The 21,734-nt window shown below is 37.5% G+C and overlaps 1 protein-coding gene across 2 annotated transcripts in view; it reads right to left on the reverse strand.

The window, feature by feature from the left end:
• Positions 1-11,257: 11,257 nt before the first annotated feature.
• The window catches only part of LOC149770865 (uncharacterized), a 90,281-nt gene continuing 79,804 nt past the window's right edge, over positions 11,258-21,734 (reverse strand). For both annotated transcript variants that reach the window (XM_089949019.1, XM_089949020.1), the window contains exon 16: positions 11,258-20,911. In XM_089949019.1, the coding sequence (XP_089805145.1) occupies positions 20,640-20,911 (272 nt within the window). In that variant the 3' untranslated portion in view covers positions 11,258-20,639. The remainder of the gene's footprint in view (positions 20,912-21,734) is intronic.

Consider the following 21,734-nt stretch of genomic DNA (forward strand, 5'->3'; position numbering starts at 1 on the left):
TGGGTGTTCTTGGCTTATTGTTTCGAACGTCACGAGATTTTCCAGATACTCTAGGTGAGGGCAAGTGTCCATGCTGCTACTGACCAGTTTGTTATTCAAGTACAAATCCGCTCCACTGAATAAGAAATGAATGAAATTGTTGACGGGCGCTACTTTATCTTCGTCCTTTATATCGGGACCTCCCGTCGACGTGTCAATCACTTTCACTTTCAAGTAAAAGTAACTGCTATTCAGATCGATCTAATCTTCGGGCTGTCCTTTGATTTCAAACTCGATGGGAGCTGATCCTGAGTCCTTGACAGAGGAGACGGGATTCTTGCATCGTCATCATGGTGGGTGGCATAGCAAATAGATCCAGTTCGGACCTGGAACATGTGCAATACTCTCGGTGCAACATTTCCTTTCTATTTTCTCTCTGTTTTTTAATAATCGAAAACGTCTAAGTCTCAGACGGTTCTTCTTTATTTGGTCTTTCTAGCTCTAGGGATGTGAAGTCCTCTGGAATGATGTCTTCGTCGTCTCTTTCTGCATTGTCCTTGCTGTGTCGTCAGGGAAACAGGAATGCCTGACTCATCAGCGTCCAGGGCATTTATAGGAGTTTCTCCTCGTCCTAAAATGTCTTTGCCCGTTTGAAGCAAGACATTTTTGTCTGCTCTCAAGAATGCTTCTTTGCGTTTTTGATTGTCGATTATGACATTTTGGAGAAATTCTTTGCCGTGCGTCAATGCGGCATCTTTCAAAGCGTGCAATCGTCGTGTCATCATTAGTTTCAAAACCGGGGCCATCGAACGAAAGGCCGATTTCAGCATATCTCCTAACCATGTCCTTGCTGTCGAGCGAAACCTCGGTTCACTGGATATATGACTTACAACTCGTTAGAGAATCGTTTTCGAAAATGGAAATTTACCTTGACTTTCCCTTTGGAGAATGGAATATTTTGTTCTAGATCTCGTTTTATAGCAAAGTTGAAAGTGGGAAAATACGACTTACTGATGGTTAAATAGTGAGGATGTACAAATTTGCGGTGATCGTGATAGGTGTTTCCACCTTCCTGGTCATTGGTCGTGTTATAATCCACTTTGAAAGGAATGACACGTAGTAACGGTACAGAGGTGTGTTCCACTACGTTGTACTCCACCACATCGGAATACACAAAGATTAAATTGCGTCCTTGTTTCAGTTCTACGGGGGATCCAAAAGTCCTGTAAAAATCCATATTACTGTTGATCTTCGGGTTCAGATTATATGCTACCATCTGTGGATGTCCACCCAAAATTTAAAAACAAACTACCATTAAACCTGATGGATAACGTTTCCGTATCCTGAAATTTCATCAGTAGGCGATGAACCACTTTATGGTCCTCAATCTTAACACTTTTTTGACCCTGTTCAGAACTTTGCCAAACGCTGCTTCGAACCTGTCAGCAATTGCGTCCAACAAATTTTCACCGCTAAAATAATAGCCTGCTGAAATTTCCAAAGTGAAGATGCTGAATGATGAATTGCTTGCTAATTTTGTGTCACATGAAAACCCGATTCTATTCATTTCTTCTTGCGATTGGACGTTCAGGATTTCGACCTAGAAAGTGTTTTGAGTTTCAGTGATGTTTTTTATTTGTGCAGGTTAAATCATTTCCACCAAAGCCACTTCCCAATGGGCTTCGTGATCTAATTGGATGGCCTGAGGAAATTTGGATGTGTAACAACACAAAGTATTGTTGGAAAACACCTCCCTGGAACTGTCGCTGGGTAACGTTAAGTAAATTTTGTTGTTATTCATAATTCCAGACTTCCGCTGATGTCCGAGGGGTCACTCGAGGTCAGAGGAGTGTCTAAAAGAGGATTGCTGTTGTGGTTATTGTTGGAGTGGTGATTGACGTTGGACACAAGACTCCCGTTGTTCCCGTTTGATGAGTATTTCATGGATGGATTGGGGAGAAGGTAACCAATGCAACTGCTCAGTAAAATTGTCATCAATTGTTCGTCTCCTTGTTGCAAAGTCAGGTTGGCAATGTCCGCAACGATGACACAATACACCAAAAAGATTTGGCAGAAATAATCGATTTAAATTTTAGGCACACGTTCTCCACACCACACCCACAAGGGTTGCTTTTGTAGACCTTACAGAGAAGAACTCGGTGAAAGAGTAGTAACTGCTGTGGTAGCGGCTGAGGTAGTGTTGAAGGGCATGATGGTCACTTTTTTTTATAGTCGATGACTTGCAAAGCGTCGATCCAACAATCTAAACTGGAAGTATATCCTTTCCAGTGCACTTTGACTTCTTTGACACGGCGTTTTCCACTTAACGGGTTCGAGAATGCTTTCGATGTCGTACACTTCGTCTTCTTTTTTGGTCACGCGTTGTTACTCGGGCAAGTAAAATGTTCCTTTTATCACTTCCCCGTTCATGTCTTCCAATGTATAAGACGACAGGATGACGGCAACGCACTCGTCCAGTGGCACGAAACAATTCGGTGGTCCAGTTGGGTAAGTAACCTTTGTCGAAAGTGAGTTTGGTTTTATAAATGCGCACCCAATCTCCTGTTGCCAACACTCCACCTTTCTTGGGGACAGCCACCGTCGGGAACGTACCAAACAGGTGCTCAAAAACAGTAACTTCGTTGTCGGGAGTCACTTCTTGGGGGGTACATCCGACTCTGAGGTAAGATTGGTTGTACGCTTGGACCAGGTGCGGTAAAACGTCAATGTACTTGACAGTGTGTTGATGCGTAAAATATTTCCATATGCGTTCTTTCAAGGTGCGCTGAAAACGTTCCACGATGCTTGCTATGGTTTCGGGATTCTCGGTGGTGAAAATATGAACGTCTCGTTTCTTAAATTCTTTTTTAGAAAGCTTGGTTCAGAAATTCGGTGCCTTTGTCGGTTTGCCATCGAAGAGGGTGACGACCACTTTGTTTGAACACCAGTTTGAGGGCTCTCACTGCTCGATTTGGAAGTCAATGGTACGACCCAGGCAAATTTGGAAAAGAAGTCGATGACACAAAACAAATATTTGTAGCCACTATTGTAGGTGGCTCAATGAGAGACGTCGGCTAAATTGGCTTGCTATTAATGATTGATGCCTTCCACTCGGGTGCGACTTCTGAAAACCTTTCGTCGAATGGGTTTGTGTAAAGATTACGTGGCTTGTTTTTGTAACCCTCGTTGCACTTGATGTAAACGGAGACTCTTCAGACGGGTTTTGGCAACACGATACAATCTTTGAACTCCTCCGTAACGTGCAGGATGGGGTGGATCGTAGTAAATGCTGGCTAGCACCTTTTCTATTTTTTAATAAGTCTCCCACTCTTCGCTGATGCTACATTGGATGGGACGAGATGGTGGTATGGAAACAACTTTACGTGTCCGATGTGCCACAGGATTAGAAGACGAGTGTAGTGGTAGCAGTGTTGGTTGTGGTAATGGGATGGCTTTGGTCTTCTTTTCTTTTTTCACTTCTGGTTTCCCTTCTTTCTTCTTGACTTCTATCGAAGGAGGAGTGATATTCCATCCATTGTTTGTAAGGCACTAGAGCCAGTTTTCGTCCTTCCATCGGATTTCAATGGCCGCTTCTGAAGTCTTTTGACTCTAGAGGTCCGTTTTTTCTTCTTGGTCCTTTTTTATCTTGCTCCCATGAGTCCTCCCAGCATTGTTCCCAATACTCCTTTCAGCAAGGATTCTAACAACATGGGTAAAATTCCTCCGCGTTGTACCAACAACTTCTTCTTTTGACGGATGGGTATTTTCTTTTGGACCATTTGGCGAAGAACGTGTCGATGCTTGGTTAAACATTCTTTCTAATGTGGAGACAACGGTATCGTGCCTTTTAAGACATTCAGGCAACATTCACACATGGTATCGACAACGTCTTTGGAGGCTGTTTGAATGAGTTGTTTTCGCATGGGCGAAGGAGCTTTGGACAGGACAAACAACATGTCCCAATGTTTGGCTAAACGAGGAGGAACTTCTTTCTGTTCTTTCCTTTTTTTTACCAGAGAGTGGTGTGTACTTCTTTTTGGGGACATCTTTGGGCGTTCAGAATCACAAAAACACTGATCCCCATCCTTTATCGCAGGTCTTTTTTTATACTGGAATGCGTAGCCATTGATTGTCTTTACTTCCAATCAACTTGATGACAAGCACCATACGTCGTGGAGGGGTTCGCAACGGACTCAATCGGGATAATTATTGCTTGGACAAATCCAATAGACCCTGTAACATGCCCGATCCCTCTTGGACTTTGATTTTGGGAACAAGTATTTTGTGAGCAGCTGCCACTGCAGCGAAAGAGGAGAAGGGTGTCACCGCTGAAGGAGAAGTTCTTGGAGACGCGGGTTTCCATTGTTTCATCAAATGACGAAGAACGGGTGTCAAATTGAGTTTAGCTAGCATCACTAGCAACGGAGAAGTGGAAGAACCTGAGAATACTGGAGACGCGGTCACCGTCACCGTAAGTCGTGGCTTCTTGAGACAAAAATAGGCAGAAGGCAGAGTAAGTGACCACAAAATGCAACAATCAATTCACAGATCTTTTATCTACACCAGCAGTGCTAAAATAAATCTGTCAGCCCGACACCCTGGGTCCCTCTGATTTTAGTTCGGGCCCATCCTGTATTTAAAGTGAGGTGCCCGTCTGGCTTGTCGAAACAAAAATTATTTGCCTGAGGAAACTTTGATCGCGCTGGTGAAATGAGTAAATGTATTTTCAAGATGTTGACATACATGCCTTAACACGGCACAATCTAAATCAAATCACCACTGTCCTATGTGAAATTGAAATCTGATTTTAATCAAATGGAAGCTTTCTAAAAATAAGATTCTAGACTTGTCGTGTTTCGAGAAAACAAAATTTTCAGTAATCTTTAAAAAAAAAAATTCAGTCTATGCCTGTTACATGTAGTATGTATAAACGGTAGTCTGTAATGATTGGAACTGATGTAAACCTATCCCTTGGGCAGTTTAAATATCAGCGATTAAAAGAAATGAGGTCAAAGTTTCACATTAACTGGCTGACAATAGATATTGGGGAGAGGAGACTATTGTCCCAACCCCCTTGCCCTAATGTGCGAGCGCCCATGGGACGTGCTATTTCTCCCTGTGATACGCCTTATTATTCCCCCAGGACAAGCCCCTTTTTCATATTCTGGTCAGCTCTGGCTAAACTGCAAAACAGCTGAAGTTTTGATATAAGTATGCAAACAATAAAGCCAGTGTGACTAATTAACAGTTAATCCTTACCTTGTATTTATCTATTGAAAAGAACTGCCCTTCGGACATACGTCAAAGAAACCATGTTAGACAATGTGTGTATGTGAGCACCAGTAATTGATTGCCAAAAAAAGATGCCTATTTTGTTGTAACTTACGATGCCTAGTACTTAATTTTAACAGTTCAAATCTGCAGTCAGAAGTTATCGTACATGTGGCAACTGTTTTTCCCCCGTTTTATACCCCACCATATGTCCTTAGGTTTAAGTCTTAAGGCATATAACACTGTTTACTGAATACAATATTTATTTTGAATTAGTTCTTTAAGGGCACATATACTGCATGGTATATTTTGTTTTAGTCCTTGTTTTAATTTAATCATGGTAATTAAACTTTACATAGAGGAATGTCAGGTGTTAACTGATCGTGTTTCTTTGGCGGAAATGGAGATGCGATTTTATTTGTAGAGAAAATTTCACAGCATTCACAGTCATCATGGATTTAAGCTAATTGGTGACAATTTGGTTCTCTTAATATTTTTTTTATTACTATAAGTACGTTGTAGTTGTTTAAAAACATCTGAAATTTACGTGAATAATGTTTAATCTTGAAGTTCTATTTACTAAAGAATAAATCTATCGTGTGATATTAATTATTTCGTCCAGTGCCGGATTTAGACGTGTGTGTGTGTGATTTGGATTTTTAACGTAGCTTTAACAATTTTTCAGTCATATCGCTACGATGTCTGCAGTGTGGCAGTTTAGACATAGCGAGGCCCTAAGCTATGGGAAGCTGTAGAGGACATATTTGGTATAAAATAAAATTGAGAGGCCCCTTCAGACTGTGAGGCCCTGAGCTGAAGCTTGTTTATATTATGCCTAAATTCGGCACTGATTTCATAAATACAATATTCACAAGTGATAAAAGAGAATATGGCAACTGTGGATTGCATACGTTATATCTATTTATGTATGGCTTGTTGTTTTTTTTTTTCTTCTGAGAAATGAAAATTGACAGACATAATGTAATAATCGGGACTTCTCTGCGAAAAATTGGGAGATATTACGGGATCGGGAGGTAGGTGAGGCCCCAAAAATCGGGAGGTTTTTCTCCCGGCTTGAGGGTCGACAGGTATGAACTGTCTGGGTTTGTGGAATTCCAGTCAGGGCTCGAGTTTATTTATGTCACCAGCCCGGGGCCTGTGTCTTGTTGTATCTTCCACGCAATATAATCACTACCCGCTTATGATACTTAATTTATAAACATCACAGCAAAATTAAAATCTGTAGAGAATTACTTACGTAAAAGGATATGTTTGATTTCTGGTCTTCTTTAATGATTTATTTAAAATAATAATTCCTAGCGTTGGCGCAAATGGCATTGTAACGACAGTAACGTTACTGCTTTAACAGACTGTATCGTCGCCCTCTTAGTAAGAGGGGTGGTTAATTGCATTTGGCTGGCATTATCTAGAGGATGACCTCCCTCGATGTTATAGCCCAGTGGGAGTGAAAAAGAATATAATTTCAACAGAGAACCGAGCAAAGAATATTGGGAAGAAATAAAGCAATATGAGCATCCTTAGACAAGAAAAATAACAAATTTAATTAAAACAAATTAATAACGGCAATTTCAATTCAATCTAAATTCTGTGAACAGAATTTAATAGCAGTGTCCAATTTGGATTTATTTCATCATAATAGCGAGTGGTGAAAAGAGCGCAATGTCTACGACTGATTTGCATCAGCAACATCCCTTGACTGTGTATCAGCGTCTTCCTATTTCATCGTCTTCCTCTTCTCTATGCTTCATCCCTTCATGTACTTCCTGGCCCTTTATTCTGACCTCGTCCTTCTTTTTTTTCTCGGACTTCTGTCTTCAGACTCTCCCGTCTCTCTCTCAGAAAGCTGTTCCTTAAGGATAAAATTACCCCTAAATCTATGTATGTACCACTTTTTACAGTACATAAATTCCATCACTTACATTACTCAGAAGCGTAAATAACTATCCGAACAATGCATAAATGCTGACTTAATACGGTAGTACATTACCCTCGCTTCACAGCTACAGGTCATAAATTACCAAGTAAGCGGTCTATCGAACATTACCATGTTCCTTTACCTATGCTACTACATGTTCGGTTACTATTGCATAAGATTCACAAATTCTAACTCACAGCAATCTCTAACCTCCAAGATTATTTAAACATTACAAATTCAGATATAAATAGGTAATTATCGTTAACTCACGAGAATCAGTATCGTCCTAACAAAGAAAATTATTTCATATAACCCTATTAAATCCTACACATATGAAAATTTGGATCACATGCAATCAATTCTACCAATGAACTAATAACTGTAAAATTAAAAGGTAAATTGCATAACAACTCTAGCATCAACACATTTCCATGAAACTGAAAAAAATAAATTGCACAACAACTATAGCATCAACACTTTTCCATGAAACTGAATAAAATAAATTGCATAACAACTCTGGCATGAACACTTTTCCATGAAGCTGAATAAACAATACATAATATGAAACCTAGTCATATCAAACACATTTGCATAAAACAAACAAAAGAGAATATTATGTGAAATTCAAACTGCGTACCTTAATGCTGTTCTCTTTCAGAACTTGTGTGTCCTAGCAGTAAACCCTGTCTTTTCTTACATGACAGCTACCTGGTCCCTTTCTTGTTTAATGAGGAAAGCACTATTCTCTTTAGGCTTCCCCTGGAGTCAAACTTCTCTCAGAAATTTTAAGACTAAAGAATTTCGACTAAGGTTGTCACTTTAAATTCACATTACTTAGTTTATTCTGGCCAATCATAGGCAGTGGTTCCTAAACTTTTCCCAAGATAATCATTTATTTCATCAGATTTTCAGACAGCATAGAATCTGTGAAGTACGGCATATCAATTTCTCTTTGAAAATGATAATTTGACATGGGTTCCTATCAAGTGGTCATGGTTGGTAGCTCTGATGTTTACATTCTCAGGACAGTGTAGCAATGCCCCTGGTAAATCTCACTTAGTCATAAAATTTAGCCTTTCAAGTTTTAACAATGACACGGGGGAGAGAAGTAGAAAGGTTAAAGTGGCCCTTCACAAAGACCTTTCTGGCTTAAATGCAATAAAATTTTAATGCTCAATGCATTCAACTTTAAAGTTCAATACAATTCAAAATTTGACACTTCACACAGACCTCAATCAGCAATTTGAGCACATGGCAGTCAATACCTGCAGAATGGTTCTGCGATGCTTTGAACATGTTTTACTTTGATCTTTGGTGGCCATTATAGCGACCTTTAAGACATCTGGGGGACGTCGCTGGTTACATCAAAATTTGATCAGACCAAGCCATCTGTTATAAAACTTTTCAAGTTGGTGGATAGGTAAACAAGCACTTTGCATGTCATCACACAGAAATTTAACAACAAAACCAATAAAGTTAGTAACATACTTTTCCTGTTAAAAGTGACAATAAAATCTAAATAGAACTATTAATAAACATTATTCAATATCTGGTTTGACCAAACCCACATAAATGTAATATATTTGGGGTAGCAATATTTTGAATAGAACCGACTCATTAGGTCATGCAGCCAAACCTACCCTTGATAAACCTATGACCATACAACAACCAAGGTGTAACTGATACATCATCGACTCCGCCCACCATGCAGCTGAAAATTACTGCATTGCAACAATGGGCTGTTCGGAAATGATCTCCAAACCCTGCCCCTGCTCACGTACATAATAAAATCCACTCAGATACATCAATACATTTAAAAATTTTAAGACGAATTATACAAAATAAACGAGGGTTCGATTCCTAATTATAATAAAAGCAAAGCAGTACGTTTTAGATGTTTCCTCACAGTTGCCGTAAATTTCTTATATTTTTTGTTCAGGCCATGGGAACATTTTCCACATGTTGACATTTATACGGTTCAGACATTTGACTTGTCCAGCGAGAGGGGGGAGGGGTTTGGTTGATTTATCTCAAAATAACTATAACAAGTACTATAATTGATATGGTGAGTTCTCTTGTTTTACAAATAAGTGCTAAAATGTTTGGAAGCGATCTGGAGGCCGAACTACCCTATACACTTCCTTCATCCCTAATATAATCAACCTGAATATCACTAGGCTATTTCCATCAAGTCGAAAAATAACCTCATTTGTGGCTGTAGTTATGCACATAAATTAGATGGGTTAAGTGATATGCTTCGGGCAGAGTGCACCACACATATTGCGATAAAAAGGTGATGATGCTTCGATTGTGCCTTTGTCTTCTTCTGCAGCCATACTATACCATGTGAACAAAAGTAGTTCCAAATATGGTTCATAATGGTGGCGAATAACATCAGAGGTTTCTTCCTCAACTTCACAGAAAGGGCTGAGGATGTCCCCACCCCCTTCCCTATTAGAAAAATGGTGTTAAGGAAGGTTGTGGCATGGTATGTACAAGAATGAAATGTCCTTGAATTTGGGGCTGAGGTGGGGATGTTGCTTTCAAAAGTCAAAGTTTGAAAGTTTTTTGTTTCATTGTTAGAAACGTTGCATTTTGAATTCAGTTCGCAGGAAAATAAAACATTAAAACTAATAAATCACTTGTTTGTGCATCTTGAAATAAATAAATACAATGGAAAACAATTAAGTCAATCAAATGACATGCGTCAAAGGTAGCTACCAGATGGGGCAAATTTCTTTGCTGAAGTGGAGTGCTAAATAGTTGTGTATATTATCTAGTGGCATTTGTACCTATTTATGCAGCAATAAACAAAATTACAAAACAGTTGAAGTTTCATTAGAAAAAAAACTTCCTTAAGTCCTTGAAAAACTTGCGCAATAACAGACGGGCAGAAAGTGTGTTGTGTTGGCTTGTCAGAGCAACCCCGTGAGCATTATGGTTGTAATTATTTAACATATACTAATTCAAGTGGACATACTTTAAACATTTTTATCCCAATTTTGTTGACATTTTCTGTATATGCCAATATATCAATGTAAGTTTAATGTACGGGTTTGCCAAAATGAAGACCTCAGACTGTTATATAAAGATGCATAAACAGAAGGTGGAACAATCTGCTTTCGAAATCCAGAAACTGATCACGGAGGTTCGTATCAGTGCTTACAATTTACCTGTCATACAAGTACTATAAACTAATTCAAGTTGTAAAATTATATAGTACATGTATGACCAATAGTTAAATTGCAAGCAATGATACGAGCCCCTGTGAATGATCGATCGCAAGAGCAGAGATAGTTCCATCTACCGATAAGCATTAACAATGGGATTTGAGATCACAATCTTTCATTTGACAACATGCTCCATATGAATCGATACAAGTTTTAAGTACATAATGAACATTTAACATGGAGACTAGGGTCAGTCATATGAGCCCATGCTCAATGTGTCGTCTTTAAAGTCCGTGACCTTGACTCCATCATCAAAAGAGTGAGGGTACTGCAGAATGACCATGATGACTCATCCCAAATGTTACATACTCATAAGAAAGCTATCTAAAACATTAGGTACTGACACAGCCGCTACCTAAATGCGAAGTCCGTGCCTCGCTTGTCTACTAACATGGGCTCGACAACAAAATTGGATATGAAATAACTACTTCCATGTGCAGGCTATAAGGCAATCACATATGTGCTTGGCGTTGATATTTGACTATGCCAAATCTATCAACTATTCTTTTTCAGGTGTATGAAATGCTTTGAAGAAAATGGACAAATTAATTTCGAATCATTTTCTATAGGCTTACATAAAAAGCTTATTATCAATTTGGGCGACATCACTTTTTTGGATCACATGCGTTGCCCCCCCCCCCACTTTGGAACCTCAAACACTTTCTGAGTCTTAAAAAAAAACACAACACTGTTTGAGAATATGGCAGGTATGCAGGTAGCAGTATATACATTCAATCCAAAAGTGGTCGTGATGAGCAGGATGATTTTATTTACAGGTAAATATTTATGTATTTATGTACAATGGGATCAATCATAGTAAAATACAGACCAAAAGGCTAAGTGATTTTTACAAAGCAAGAATTTATTCATGATTACGAGATTAAAGATGAAATTTTTTAAATTTAATTATCACAGATATAGTAAACACTATTAAATACAATGATTATAGCATTGAAATGCTTTGTAACGGATACAAGATAATGAATACATGAGCAATAATAATATAATCAAAGCATCCAACACCCTGATCAGTATTCCTAGAAAAATGGCATCCAATCTTAATGCATTCCTTGACAATAAAGTCATTCAACCTGTGTAAATTTGTTTCTTGTTCTTGACTTTAAATGCACTTTTAACACATTAAATACCATATCATGCCAAGGAGACAGGAGGGAGCAAGTGCCTTTCCCAAGGACAGACAGCTGACCCAGGCTGACTTAACTTGTATTGAACCCGAGTAACACCTGGATTATAAACTGGACACAATTAGCCATTTCATAATTGCATGACCAAAATTAAAATGATTATAATGGATGAATACATAACAATCATGAATAAACAAAATAGACTTCAATACTTGTTTCATGGAACCAATAATCATCTTGTTTGTCAGATTTTAATTATAAATCACGACAGACCTACAACTTCATATACACCCCACCTTAAGAAGTATGCAATGCTTTATTTGTACACATTGTATGTTTACAGTTACTGTAGCATTAAAACCATACCCTGTCATTCATTATAGCTGATAATAATGACCATACAAAATTAGTAAGTAATGTATTTATAGATTAACTTTGCATAAAACACACCCAACTGTAGACAGTGTATACCCATGTCTACTATTGTATACTCTCTTGGATGATTAGGGTCCATGCTGTTGTATAGTCTGTCAGCATCTAGGGTCCATGCTGTTGTATAGTCTGTCAGCATCTAGGGTCCATGCTGTTTTATACTGGCAGCAGATTGAGTCCATGCTGTTGTATACTGAGTCAGCAATTAGAGTCCATGCTGTTCTATACTCTGTCAGCATATAGGGTCCATGCTATTGTATACTATCAGCAGATAGGGTCCATGCTGTTTTATACTCTGTCAGCAGATAGAGTCTATGTTTTTGTTCAATAGATCAGGGTCCATGCTGTTGCATACTGTCATCACATCATGGTCTATTCTGCTGAATACTCTGTGAGCAGACCAGTGAAATACTCTGTGAGCTGACCAGGGTCCATGCTGTTGAATTCTCTGTTGGCATAGCAAGGTCAGTGTTGTATACTCTAACTGCAGACTAGTGTTTTATTTTGTTTACTGTCAGCAGAGCAGGATATGTGGTTTTGTGTAATTTGTCAGCAGATTAGGGTCTATACTTTTATATAATTTGTCAGCAGATTAGGGTCTACACTTCTGTATACTCTGTCAGCAGATTAGGGTCTATACTTCTGTATATTCTGTTAGAAGATTAGGGTCTATACTTTTGTATAATTTGTCAGCAGATTAAGGTTTATATTTCTGTATATTCTGTCAGCAGATTAGGGTCTATACTTCTGTATAGTCTGTCAGCAGATTAGGGTCTATACTTCTGTATAGTCTGTCAGCAGATTAGGGTCTATACTTTATTATACTCTTTCAACAGATCAGAGTCTATACTGTTTCATACTCCTGTTGGTATATTATCGTCTAACTAATGTATGCAGCTTATTCTGAAATATAACACATTTGTTAAAAACGATGTCTCTTCCAAAAAAGCCAGAAAACCTGAAAATTTGAGAGTAATGTACATACAGCATTATATATATATATATATATATATATATATATATATATCCACTCTTAGAGGACATTATTTAAAACCAGGTTATTGATACTAGCATCAACTTCATTAGAGTAAACTTACTGTCTTTATGAAGGTCACCATGTTTATCTCAGCAGATCTTTATATACAAGTAAATATTTCTAAGTTATGATCAGGTAGATTTACTGTTTTGACCTAAAGTTTGAAGAAAAATAAAGTACTGTTACTGACAGTGATTGCTGTAACATGTTTGATTTTATATAATGACCTTTCATGAGGTACCAACTGTGTTAACAGTCAACTTGTTTTTGGCAGATAATGTGGTCTTTCAATAAAGTTTTCTCAGCATCATTTACTGAAATACTCTATTTCAATAAATGGTGCATCATATATGTATCACCCTTAAGAAAAGTGTGAGCAATGTGAATTATTAAATTACAGTAAAAGAAGTGTCATAAATAAAGTGAAGCATAAATCACATAACAAAAATTAAATGTAAATTCATAAAAAAATACATAATACAAATTTAACATAATTAGCATAAAAAATAATTAAATTAAATTTTTACAAACAAATTTTGATGATGGTTCCGATAATACGTATGTGCAGTGTAATGATGACACAACTACCAGCTTAAACATGCCAAACTGAAAACCAAAGCACATCATGGTATAAACATAGTAATACACATATTATTTACAAGTTTACTTGACCTTACACAAGAGACTGATGTGGAAGGTATACAACTTTGAAGACACATTAACACCAAATCTTAACACAGAACAATACAATTCACACTAGGAAATTGACACATAACAGCAAATCTTAACACAGAACAATACCATTCACACTGGGAAATTAACGCATTAACACCAGATCTCAACACTAATAAGTCCATTGTCACCATTGGCATTCATACAATAATGACTAATGGTCCCCACTTATTCACATACAAGTTATTTATGCTGCAACTAGCATAGAATACAATAATGACCCTTATTTTTTCTTCAGGTACAAGCTTTTTAAGCTGCAACAGGCATGGAATACACAAAATTTCATACTGCATAACATTTGATTTAATTTTGACTTTAATTGACAATTATTTACCCAATTTTTATGTAAATTAATGATGACATTATTAGCCTAACTCATAAACAGAACATTGTGGTTTAAAAGTTTGTCCAGGCTAGGCCTAGTCAGTTACCATAATGTGTTCCTCGGTAAGGCACTTTGCACCAATTATCTGGCATATCTTTCATTTGTTGCTGTGACACCAATAAAAAACCTTCTATGAGACTTACTGCACTACGAGAGACCATTCCCTTGACCTAAATGGTTAGAGCATCTGCAGACTTATAAAAATGGTACTAACAGCTGCCTCACTGGGCACTCAGCATTAAGAGGTTAGTGTTAGGACTGGTTGCCCTGGTGTCAGGATAATGTGACTGGGCACGACATGATGCTACATGTCTGCAGCGTGCTAGCCATCACACTACAAACTGTCACAGAGCAGACATTGTAGCGATATGACTGAAAAATTGTTAAATCCAAATCTCACACACATACTATGAGAGATGTTATTAGCCTTCTGTGAGAAATTACCACACCATGAGATATGTTATTTCTATTCAAATCCTTTCTTAAAACATATAGTACAACAAAACTGTGTTTCTGTAAATGGCTTCATTTTGTTTTGTTTTTGTGGGTTGTAATGGCATTAATATTTCTTTTTTTTTATAAACCTTTGTAACAGTATAGAGGCAGAAAATATGGAATGATCAAATAAACTGGGGTTGACCAAAAAAGTATCATTAAGAAATTTTGAAGTGCAGACCATGGTCTATTTTGCTCCATACTTATTAACGGTAACAAATTTTTTTTAAAAATCATTCTAAACACTGATAAAAAAATTCAAACCTTGATTTAGACAACAAACCTTAGTTACTTTGAGATGGTATCTGCATAAAGCAAATATTTCAGTAAATTATGTTTCTCTTAGAATACTTGTTTGGTCACATTAACATTAAAAATAATGGCCCCACTACCTCTTGAATCAGGCCTTCCAAAAAGACAAAGATTTGTTATATCTATTGTATATAGGCCAATGTACACAAACCACAAAAATTTCCATCAGGCTGGATGGATGGGAACATGAAAATATGTGTCAGATTGAGATTGATGGCAAATTCATTTGAACAGATGAAGAGGCAGACTGGTCTTGCCATCTCCATCTTGAATTTCAGTGGAAGTATGAACTGATTTAGATGACTGACATTGATGAATGGTCAGAGCTTGCTGTTGGCCTTCCTTACCAGAAAACACTTGGCATGAAACCCTGGAGATTCTGAACAATCTTCACTGCCCACTCCTCTTGATCTCTTGTCGTAAAAGTGTGTACTTTACTAAATCCAATGGTACTTCTGTAATAGAGAGGATGATTGGGGAGGGAGATGGCAAAACAAGGTCTGAAGACCATCTGAGACAATTTGGATCACTCACTTGCCTGGCTGAGATTGATCCAAAGCTGTCTGAAAAACAAGAGCCTGGCACCTTCAAGACAGTGGTCTGTGGTTGGTCTGTGACATGAGTCAATGGCAAGATAGCGAAGGTTTGGGATTAGAAAGACTCTGTTCCTACGCCCTCAATATGAATGCCTCTTAGCCTGATTAGCATACTTTCTCTAAGTACATGATTGGGATCACGGCTGGTGTTTGGGTTGTGTAGCGAATGATCCTGTATCCTCTTGTCTCCAGTCATCATGTCTTCGAGGTTAAATTGGAAATGATTTAAAATGTGATGGTAGCTGCACAGAGAGATGGAGAGACACTTCTTGAGCAGCCTGCCTCTGCACTTCCTCTATCTTGCCACCGAACAGCAAAGGTGATCCAAAGGGAGTGGTTCACATGCTCAGAGTGTGATATAGCTTAAGCAAGGTTAAGCAAAAGCATGCATCCCATTACATGAGATCATGGTTAGTGGAAACGGTCAAAGCACGAAGGGGAGGTGGTGGATTTTCCGAGTTTGGCAACACCAGATCCATTTCCTCTACTGACATCAGTCTGCTCCATAGTGAGATTTGCATGCAAACCATCATCAGGTTTCTAGCCAACACTCAGTGTGTCGATTGTCCTGGTCAGGATCAAGATCAACATACAGATATTACATTCCTGGAGACACAGACGAGGCATGGCTGTCGTCCCTAAATCTGTCACAGTACCATCAAATAGGTTAAGCCATGAGTAAATGGCTAACCATATCTGCAGGATGCAGTCTCAAGTTGTTATGGACAGCTTGAAAAAATCAAAATCAGCCAGTATGGGTGTTGGGTGTATGGATGCTAGTGTAGATAGCTGTACTGCTAGAGTAGTGGTAGCATTGCACTGATGAACGGACCTAAAAGTAAGATCCCTGACAATGTCAATGTTCCAGGGCTCTACTAGACGAGGCATAGGACGATATGCTACAGAACCGTATGGTCACTTAACAGTATGGATCAAGAGCCCGATGGCTGGATGGTATGGTCAACAGCTTATACAGCATCAAACTGAGGTGTGGCAAGATGGCATGATTCATTCAAGTCATTTATACACCCCATGTGAAAGGATTTGCAGAACCTGAGGCCATGCTCAGACATAAGAGGGGGGAGACTTAAATTCACTGGACTGCCTAGAATAGGGTGGAAACTCTTAAAAATGTTGAAATTCTCGACTAAAACAGAAGGCAAAAGGACAAGGAAAAATTGGCTAGAACTATTTAATTCTGTCATCAGTTGCTGTATCAAATGACATATATGTAAGTCCTGAGATGGCATACATAGTAGAGGAGAAGTCACAATTTCCTCCTTATCTCCACATGTAATGGTAGAAGTGGGGGAGGGGCCCAACAACATTCCCCAGGCTTGCCAAAGACTCGGTATTAGGGAGAATGCTTAAAACATCAGTACTGGCAATCTTTGATTCTCCATGTTTATCCATTTTTAATGTTCTCCTTAGTACTGCCAACCATTTATTCTCCCACCAACCTGTGCACATTCTGCAATAGCCAATAATGTGCACTTTGTACAGGTGATAAATGAGTCATGAGAAACCCTGCTGGCTTTGAAATTCTTGCATTTAATACACTTCATCATCATTGTTCATTCTGAAACAACAAAGTAAGAAAAGAAAGAAGAAATTAACAGTTAATTGTATTAACAATGCAAGAGACACCCGCTATACAACGGGTGATAGCATGCATGAACATGGACTACAACATATTATATTACAATGTTGTCACATAGAACCATGTGATCAGAGAATGCAGAAACTAGAAAAATAAACATAATTATGGTCAAAATAATGTATACCACCTGTAAAATAATATTTAATACATCTGAAAATAACAAAATCCTCAATCGATGGGATGAAATGTGACACAAATTTCCAATAGATTTTGAGAGTTGATGCAAATGTGTTGTCAGCTCACAGCAAAAAATAGCACCACTATCGAAGACAAGGGGAGATAATGGGCAAGAGTTATTGCCTTTGTTTAAACAATACTAACGATAATTTTTTGTGTTTTTGAAGGGCTGGATTCAGGAGGTAGTGTTCCTTATATTCCTAGTGTATATTCAAAGAAGAAAAGGAGAAAAAGAAAAACGAAATGATGGAAAATAAATTCAAAATAAATTGCACATTTCATCCTTGTTATTCTTCCTTTAACTAAAACCTATGGAGATATACAAGCAGCAAATATTAAGCAGAATCTGGCAAATGATTAACAAACATCAGAGTGATATGAAAATATATTTTTCAAATAAAATCTGTTTACAACAGTTTATTCTAAAAGCGCTATTGCTGATGATTTTGACAAAATAGCAAATGTACTTTTAAAAAAAGAAATTTTTTTTGTTGTGACTAACCACTAACACATAAGGGACAAAAATATACAAAATAAATGACAAAACTGTGTTGATGCACTTGTATGGTATCATCATGTTTCCTTACAACAATGCACATGATTCATTTTTTTTCCCCCAGCCATATACTAAAAAAGTGTAGGCTGGTTACATTTGGTAGCATTTGCCATTTTAATTTTTTTCAATTTTCCTAAAACTGCTCTTATGTTTTAGCTGTTCCACATATCTTTAAAAATACTTGCTCTACTTTTGTGATTTCATCATTCCACAAGTGAATCGTTTTGGCACATGTGCTAGAAGGAAATGGTGCTTGCTCCATCTTAAATGAAGTGAAGACTTTTACATTAAATAATCTGTAAATTGTGGAACTGAATATTATAGGAACAAAAAATCTGCAGTTTATAAGTGGCGAAAATTTTAAAAAAGGTTTAAAAAAATCCTGCTTATCTGATCTTAAAATATTTTCTACTTTCAGTGATGGCCACACTGGATGGCACTTTGGCATAATATGTATAAACTTCACAGGCTATCATACCAAACAGGTTTTTGTTGAATTAGCTCAATTTCTGTTGAACTGTTCCTGTGAACATGTCAACAACAGTCTTTAAAAGGGTCTGACCCGCAACTGGGTGAACAGAATTTCTAGGAATTTCAAGACAAAATCATTTCTTCCTTAAACTGCAGAATGCTGAAGCTATCTCTGATATTCCTCAGCCAAATTAGGATTTTTAAATTAGCTGATGGGGTGGACATGCTGGATATCAGATTGGCATCATTTTCTTTTAGGACCAAGTAGACATCATTATAAGTCTTTTGGTGAAAAACCCCTTATCAATATGACCATCCATTCAGAGGGAATAGTGACAGAAATAATTTCAAGCCAGCTATCATGGAAGCCATATTAGATGTGTGTGGCACCATTTTCCTTTAGAACCAACCTGGTATCTCAAGTCTATAGGTGAAAACCCACTGTTGATATAGCCATCCATTTGGGAGGAGCAGAAATAACAACATTTTAAAGATGGCCACCATGGTAGCCATATTGGGGGTCACTTTGTATCATTTTCATTTAGTACCAACTAGACTCCACAGAAACTTCTCTGATGAAAACCCCAAATGTCATAATAACTTTCCATTAGAAAGGAGTAGTGATAACAAGATTTTGAAGATGGCCACCATGGATGTTATACAGCACCATTTTAATTTTGGACCAAAAGGACACAATGAAAAATCTTCAGGTGAAAACCCTTGTCAAAATGACTTTACACTGAAAGGTGTAACAATAGCAAGATTTTCGAGATAGCTGCCATGGTGTACATATTGGGGGTCACTATGTATCATTTTCATTTAGTACCAACTAGACTCCATAGAAACTTCTCTGACGAAAACCCCAAATATCATAATAACTTTCTATTAGAAAGGAGTAGTGATAACAAGATTTTCAAGATGGCACCATGGATGTTATATAGCACCATTTTAATTTTGGACCAAAAGGACACAATGAAAAATCTTCAGGTGAAAACCCTTGTCAAAATGACTTTACACTGAAAAGGTGTAACAATAGCAAGATTTTCGAGATAGCTGCCATGGTGGACATATTGGATATCAGATCTGCACCATTTTCATGTTTATGACCAACTAGATATCACAGGAAGTCTTCTGGCGAAAGCATAATGTCAATATGACCAGACATCTAGGAAAAGTAGTGATAATAAGATTTGCCAAATGGCTAAAGTGGTAGCCATATTGGATGTCAAATTGGCACCATTTTTCATTTATAACCAACTAAAAATCATAACAAATTTCCCATTGAAAACCTCTTGCTGAAATGACCCTTTCTTTTGGAGAAGCACCAATAGCAAGATTTTTAACATTGCTACTGTGGTTGCCATACTGCATTTGTGAGCAGCACCATTTTCATTTAGGACCAACTGGACATAAAATATCTTCCAGTAAAATCTCCATGCTGATATGAACATCCATTCAGTAAAAGAAGCAATAAACAGATAGCAGCTACATTGGATGTACAAGTGGCTTGATTTTCATTTAGAACCTACTAAAAAGTCTTAGGGTGAAAATTCCATTTCAGTATGACTGAGTTCAGGATGAGCAGCAACAAGAAGATTTTCAAGATAGTGGCCATACCGGATCTAAAACTGGCACCATTTTTTTTTAAGACCAAAATTTTTTTATGAGACGTCTTATAGTCAAGACCAAATGTTGATATGACCATTCATTAAGCCGAGAAGCAGTAACAAGATTTTCAAAATGTCCACAACACCCCTTATTCGATGTCAGAATGGCACCTTTTTAATTTAGGACCAACTAGATTATGCGATGAACATGTGCATAAAGTTTCATGCCAATCCTCCAAGTAGTTTAGGAGTGGCGATAACAAACTTAATGTAATAGACAAATAATGACTCATGAATGACAGACAATCCCACAAGCTCTTCCAGTCTATCTCCACCATACTGTATGGTATATTGGGACTATTTGTTTAGGATGCTACTTTTTACATTCAGTTAAGACTGCATGGTACAGTGATCATTACGAAGAAGTTGCACCTGGCAGATGTTAACAGATGACACATAATGGATGACAGTCAGTGCATTATGAATGCAGCACCATGCCATGGTCTTATGACCTGAACTGATTTTTCTTTACTTATGGAACTTTGCAAACTCCAGATTCTTTATGTTATTTACATCCCATAATAATAAAGTTTCTGAGAATATCTTGAATGTATAGATTTTAAATTCTTGTATATGTAATGATGTACTCTGGATAGCACTGATGTTTGTCATAGACTACAAACTCTCGGAATAGTTTTCCCATGTCGCCAACCACAGAGTCAAAATACCCCTGAGTATGCTTTGCATCTGCACAGTCATCTCGAAAGCAAGTTCTGCATGGTGGTCTTCTGTACTTGTGTGGATTTGAGTCTGTGCATATATAAATGTTGCCAAGGACCATTCGCATCAGGAACATTTTCTTTTCGCCAACTGTTCTTGCTTGTTTTGAATCTGCAAAATGACAAAAGGAATTATGCAGATATTTTCTCACTTGTTTTTCACTGAATGGCATTTACTTTGATCACTAAAACCTGTCTACAAGTGGCCACAAATGGGGCTGCAATAGCTTGTCCTTTGAGGACAGGTGTACTTTACACAGAGTTTAAATATGAGAGAATTACAGGGTTTATGAATCTTGTCCTTTATGAGTAGGTATCTTAATTATTGAGGTATTCACCAAGGCAGGGTCACCATGTGTTAACTCAGAATATGTAACTAATGCTATTCATGTTTAAACGGAATATCTGAAATATTATTTGTTTTAACAGAGAACATCTTATTAATATTTGTGAATACTGTTTATGCAAAGCATTCAAAGCATTCAATGTTTTGTTCCAAGTCAGCAGCAAGAATGCCTATATGATGTGGGGTAAAGGCTGCAACATATGGCTATGCCATATAAAACAAGTAGCAAGAATGCCTACATGATGTGGGGTAAAGGCTGCAACATATGGCTATGCCATATAAAACAAGCAGCAAGAATGCCTATATGATGTGGGGTAAAGGCTGCAACATATGGCTATGCCATATAAAACAAGTTCATCTCCCAACTTGGAACAAAACATAAATGCAATTACATATTTATTACAGGACCTATGTTTTACTTTCCTATTGTTTTCCAATATATAGTGCGAATGGAATTTGAAGTGAGATCTTTAAATGTTTTATTTGTGTTATCTAAATATGCTGACATGCAGTCATTTGTAATAACCTAATAATAAATAGTTCTAGTCTATGTATGCAACTGTAAAGTACGAATAATCAATGGTTCCAG

This window comes from Sinohyriopsis cumingii, unplaced genomic scaffold, assembly GCF_028554795.1.
Source record: "Sinohyriopsis cumingii isolate HCF-2022 unplaced genomic scaffold, ASM2855479v2 utg002239l, whole genome shotgun sequence".
In the NCBI taxonomy this organism is placed as follows: Eukaryota; Metazoa; Mollusca; class Bivalvia; order Unionida; family Unionidae; genus Sinohyriopsis; species Sinohyriopsis cumingii.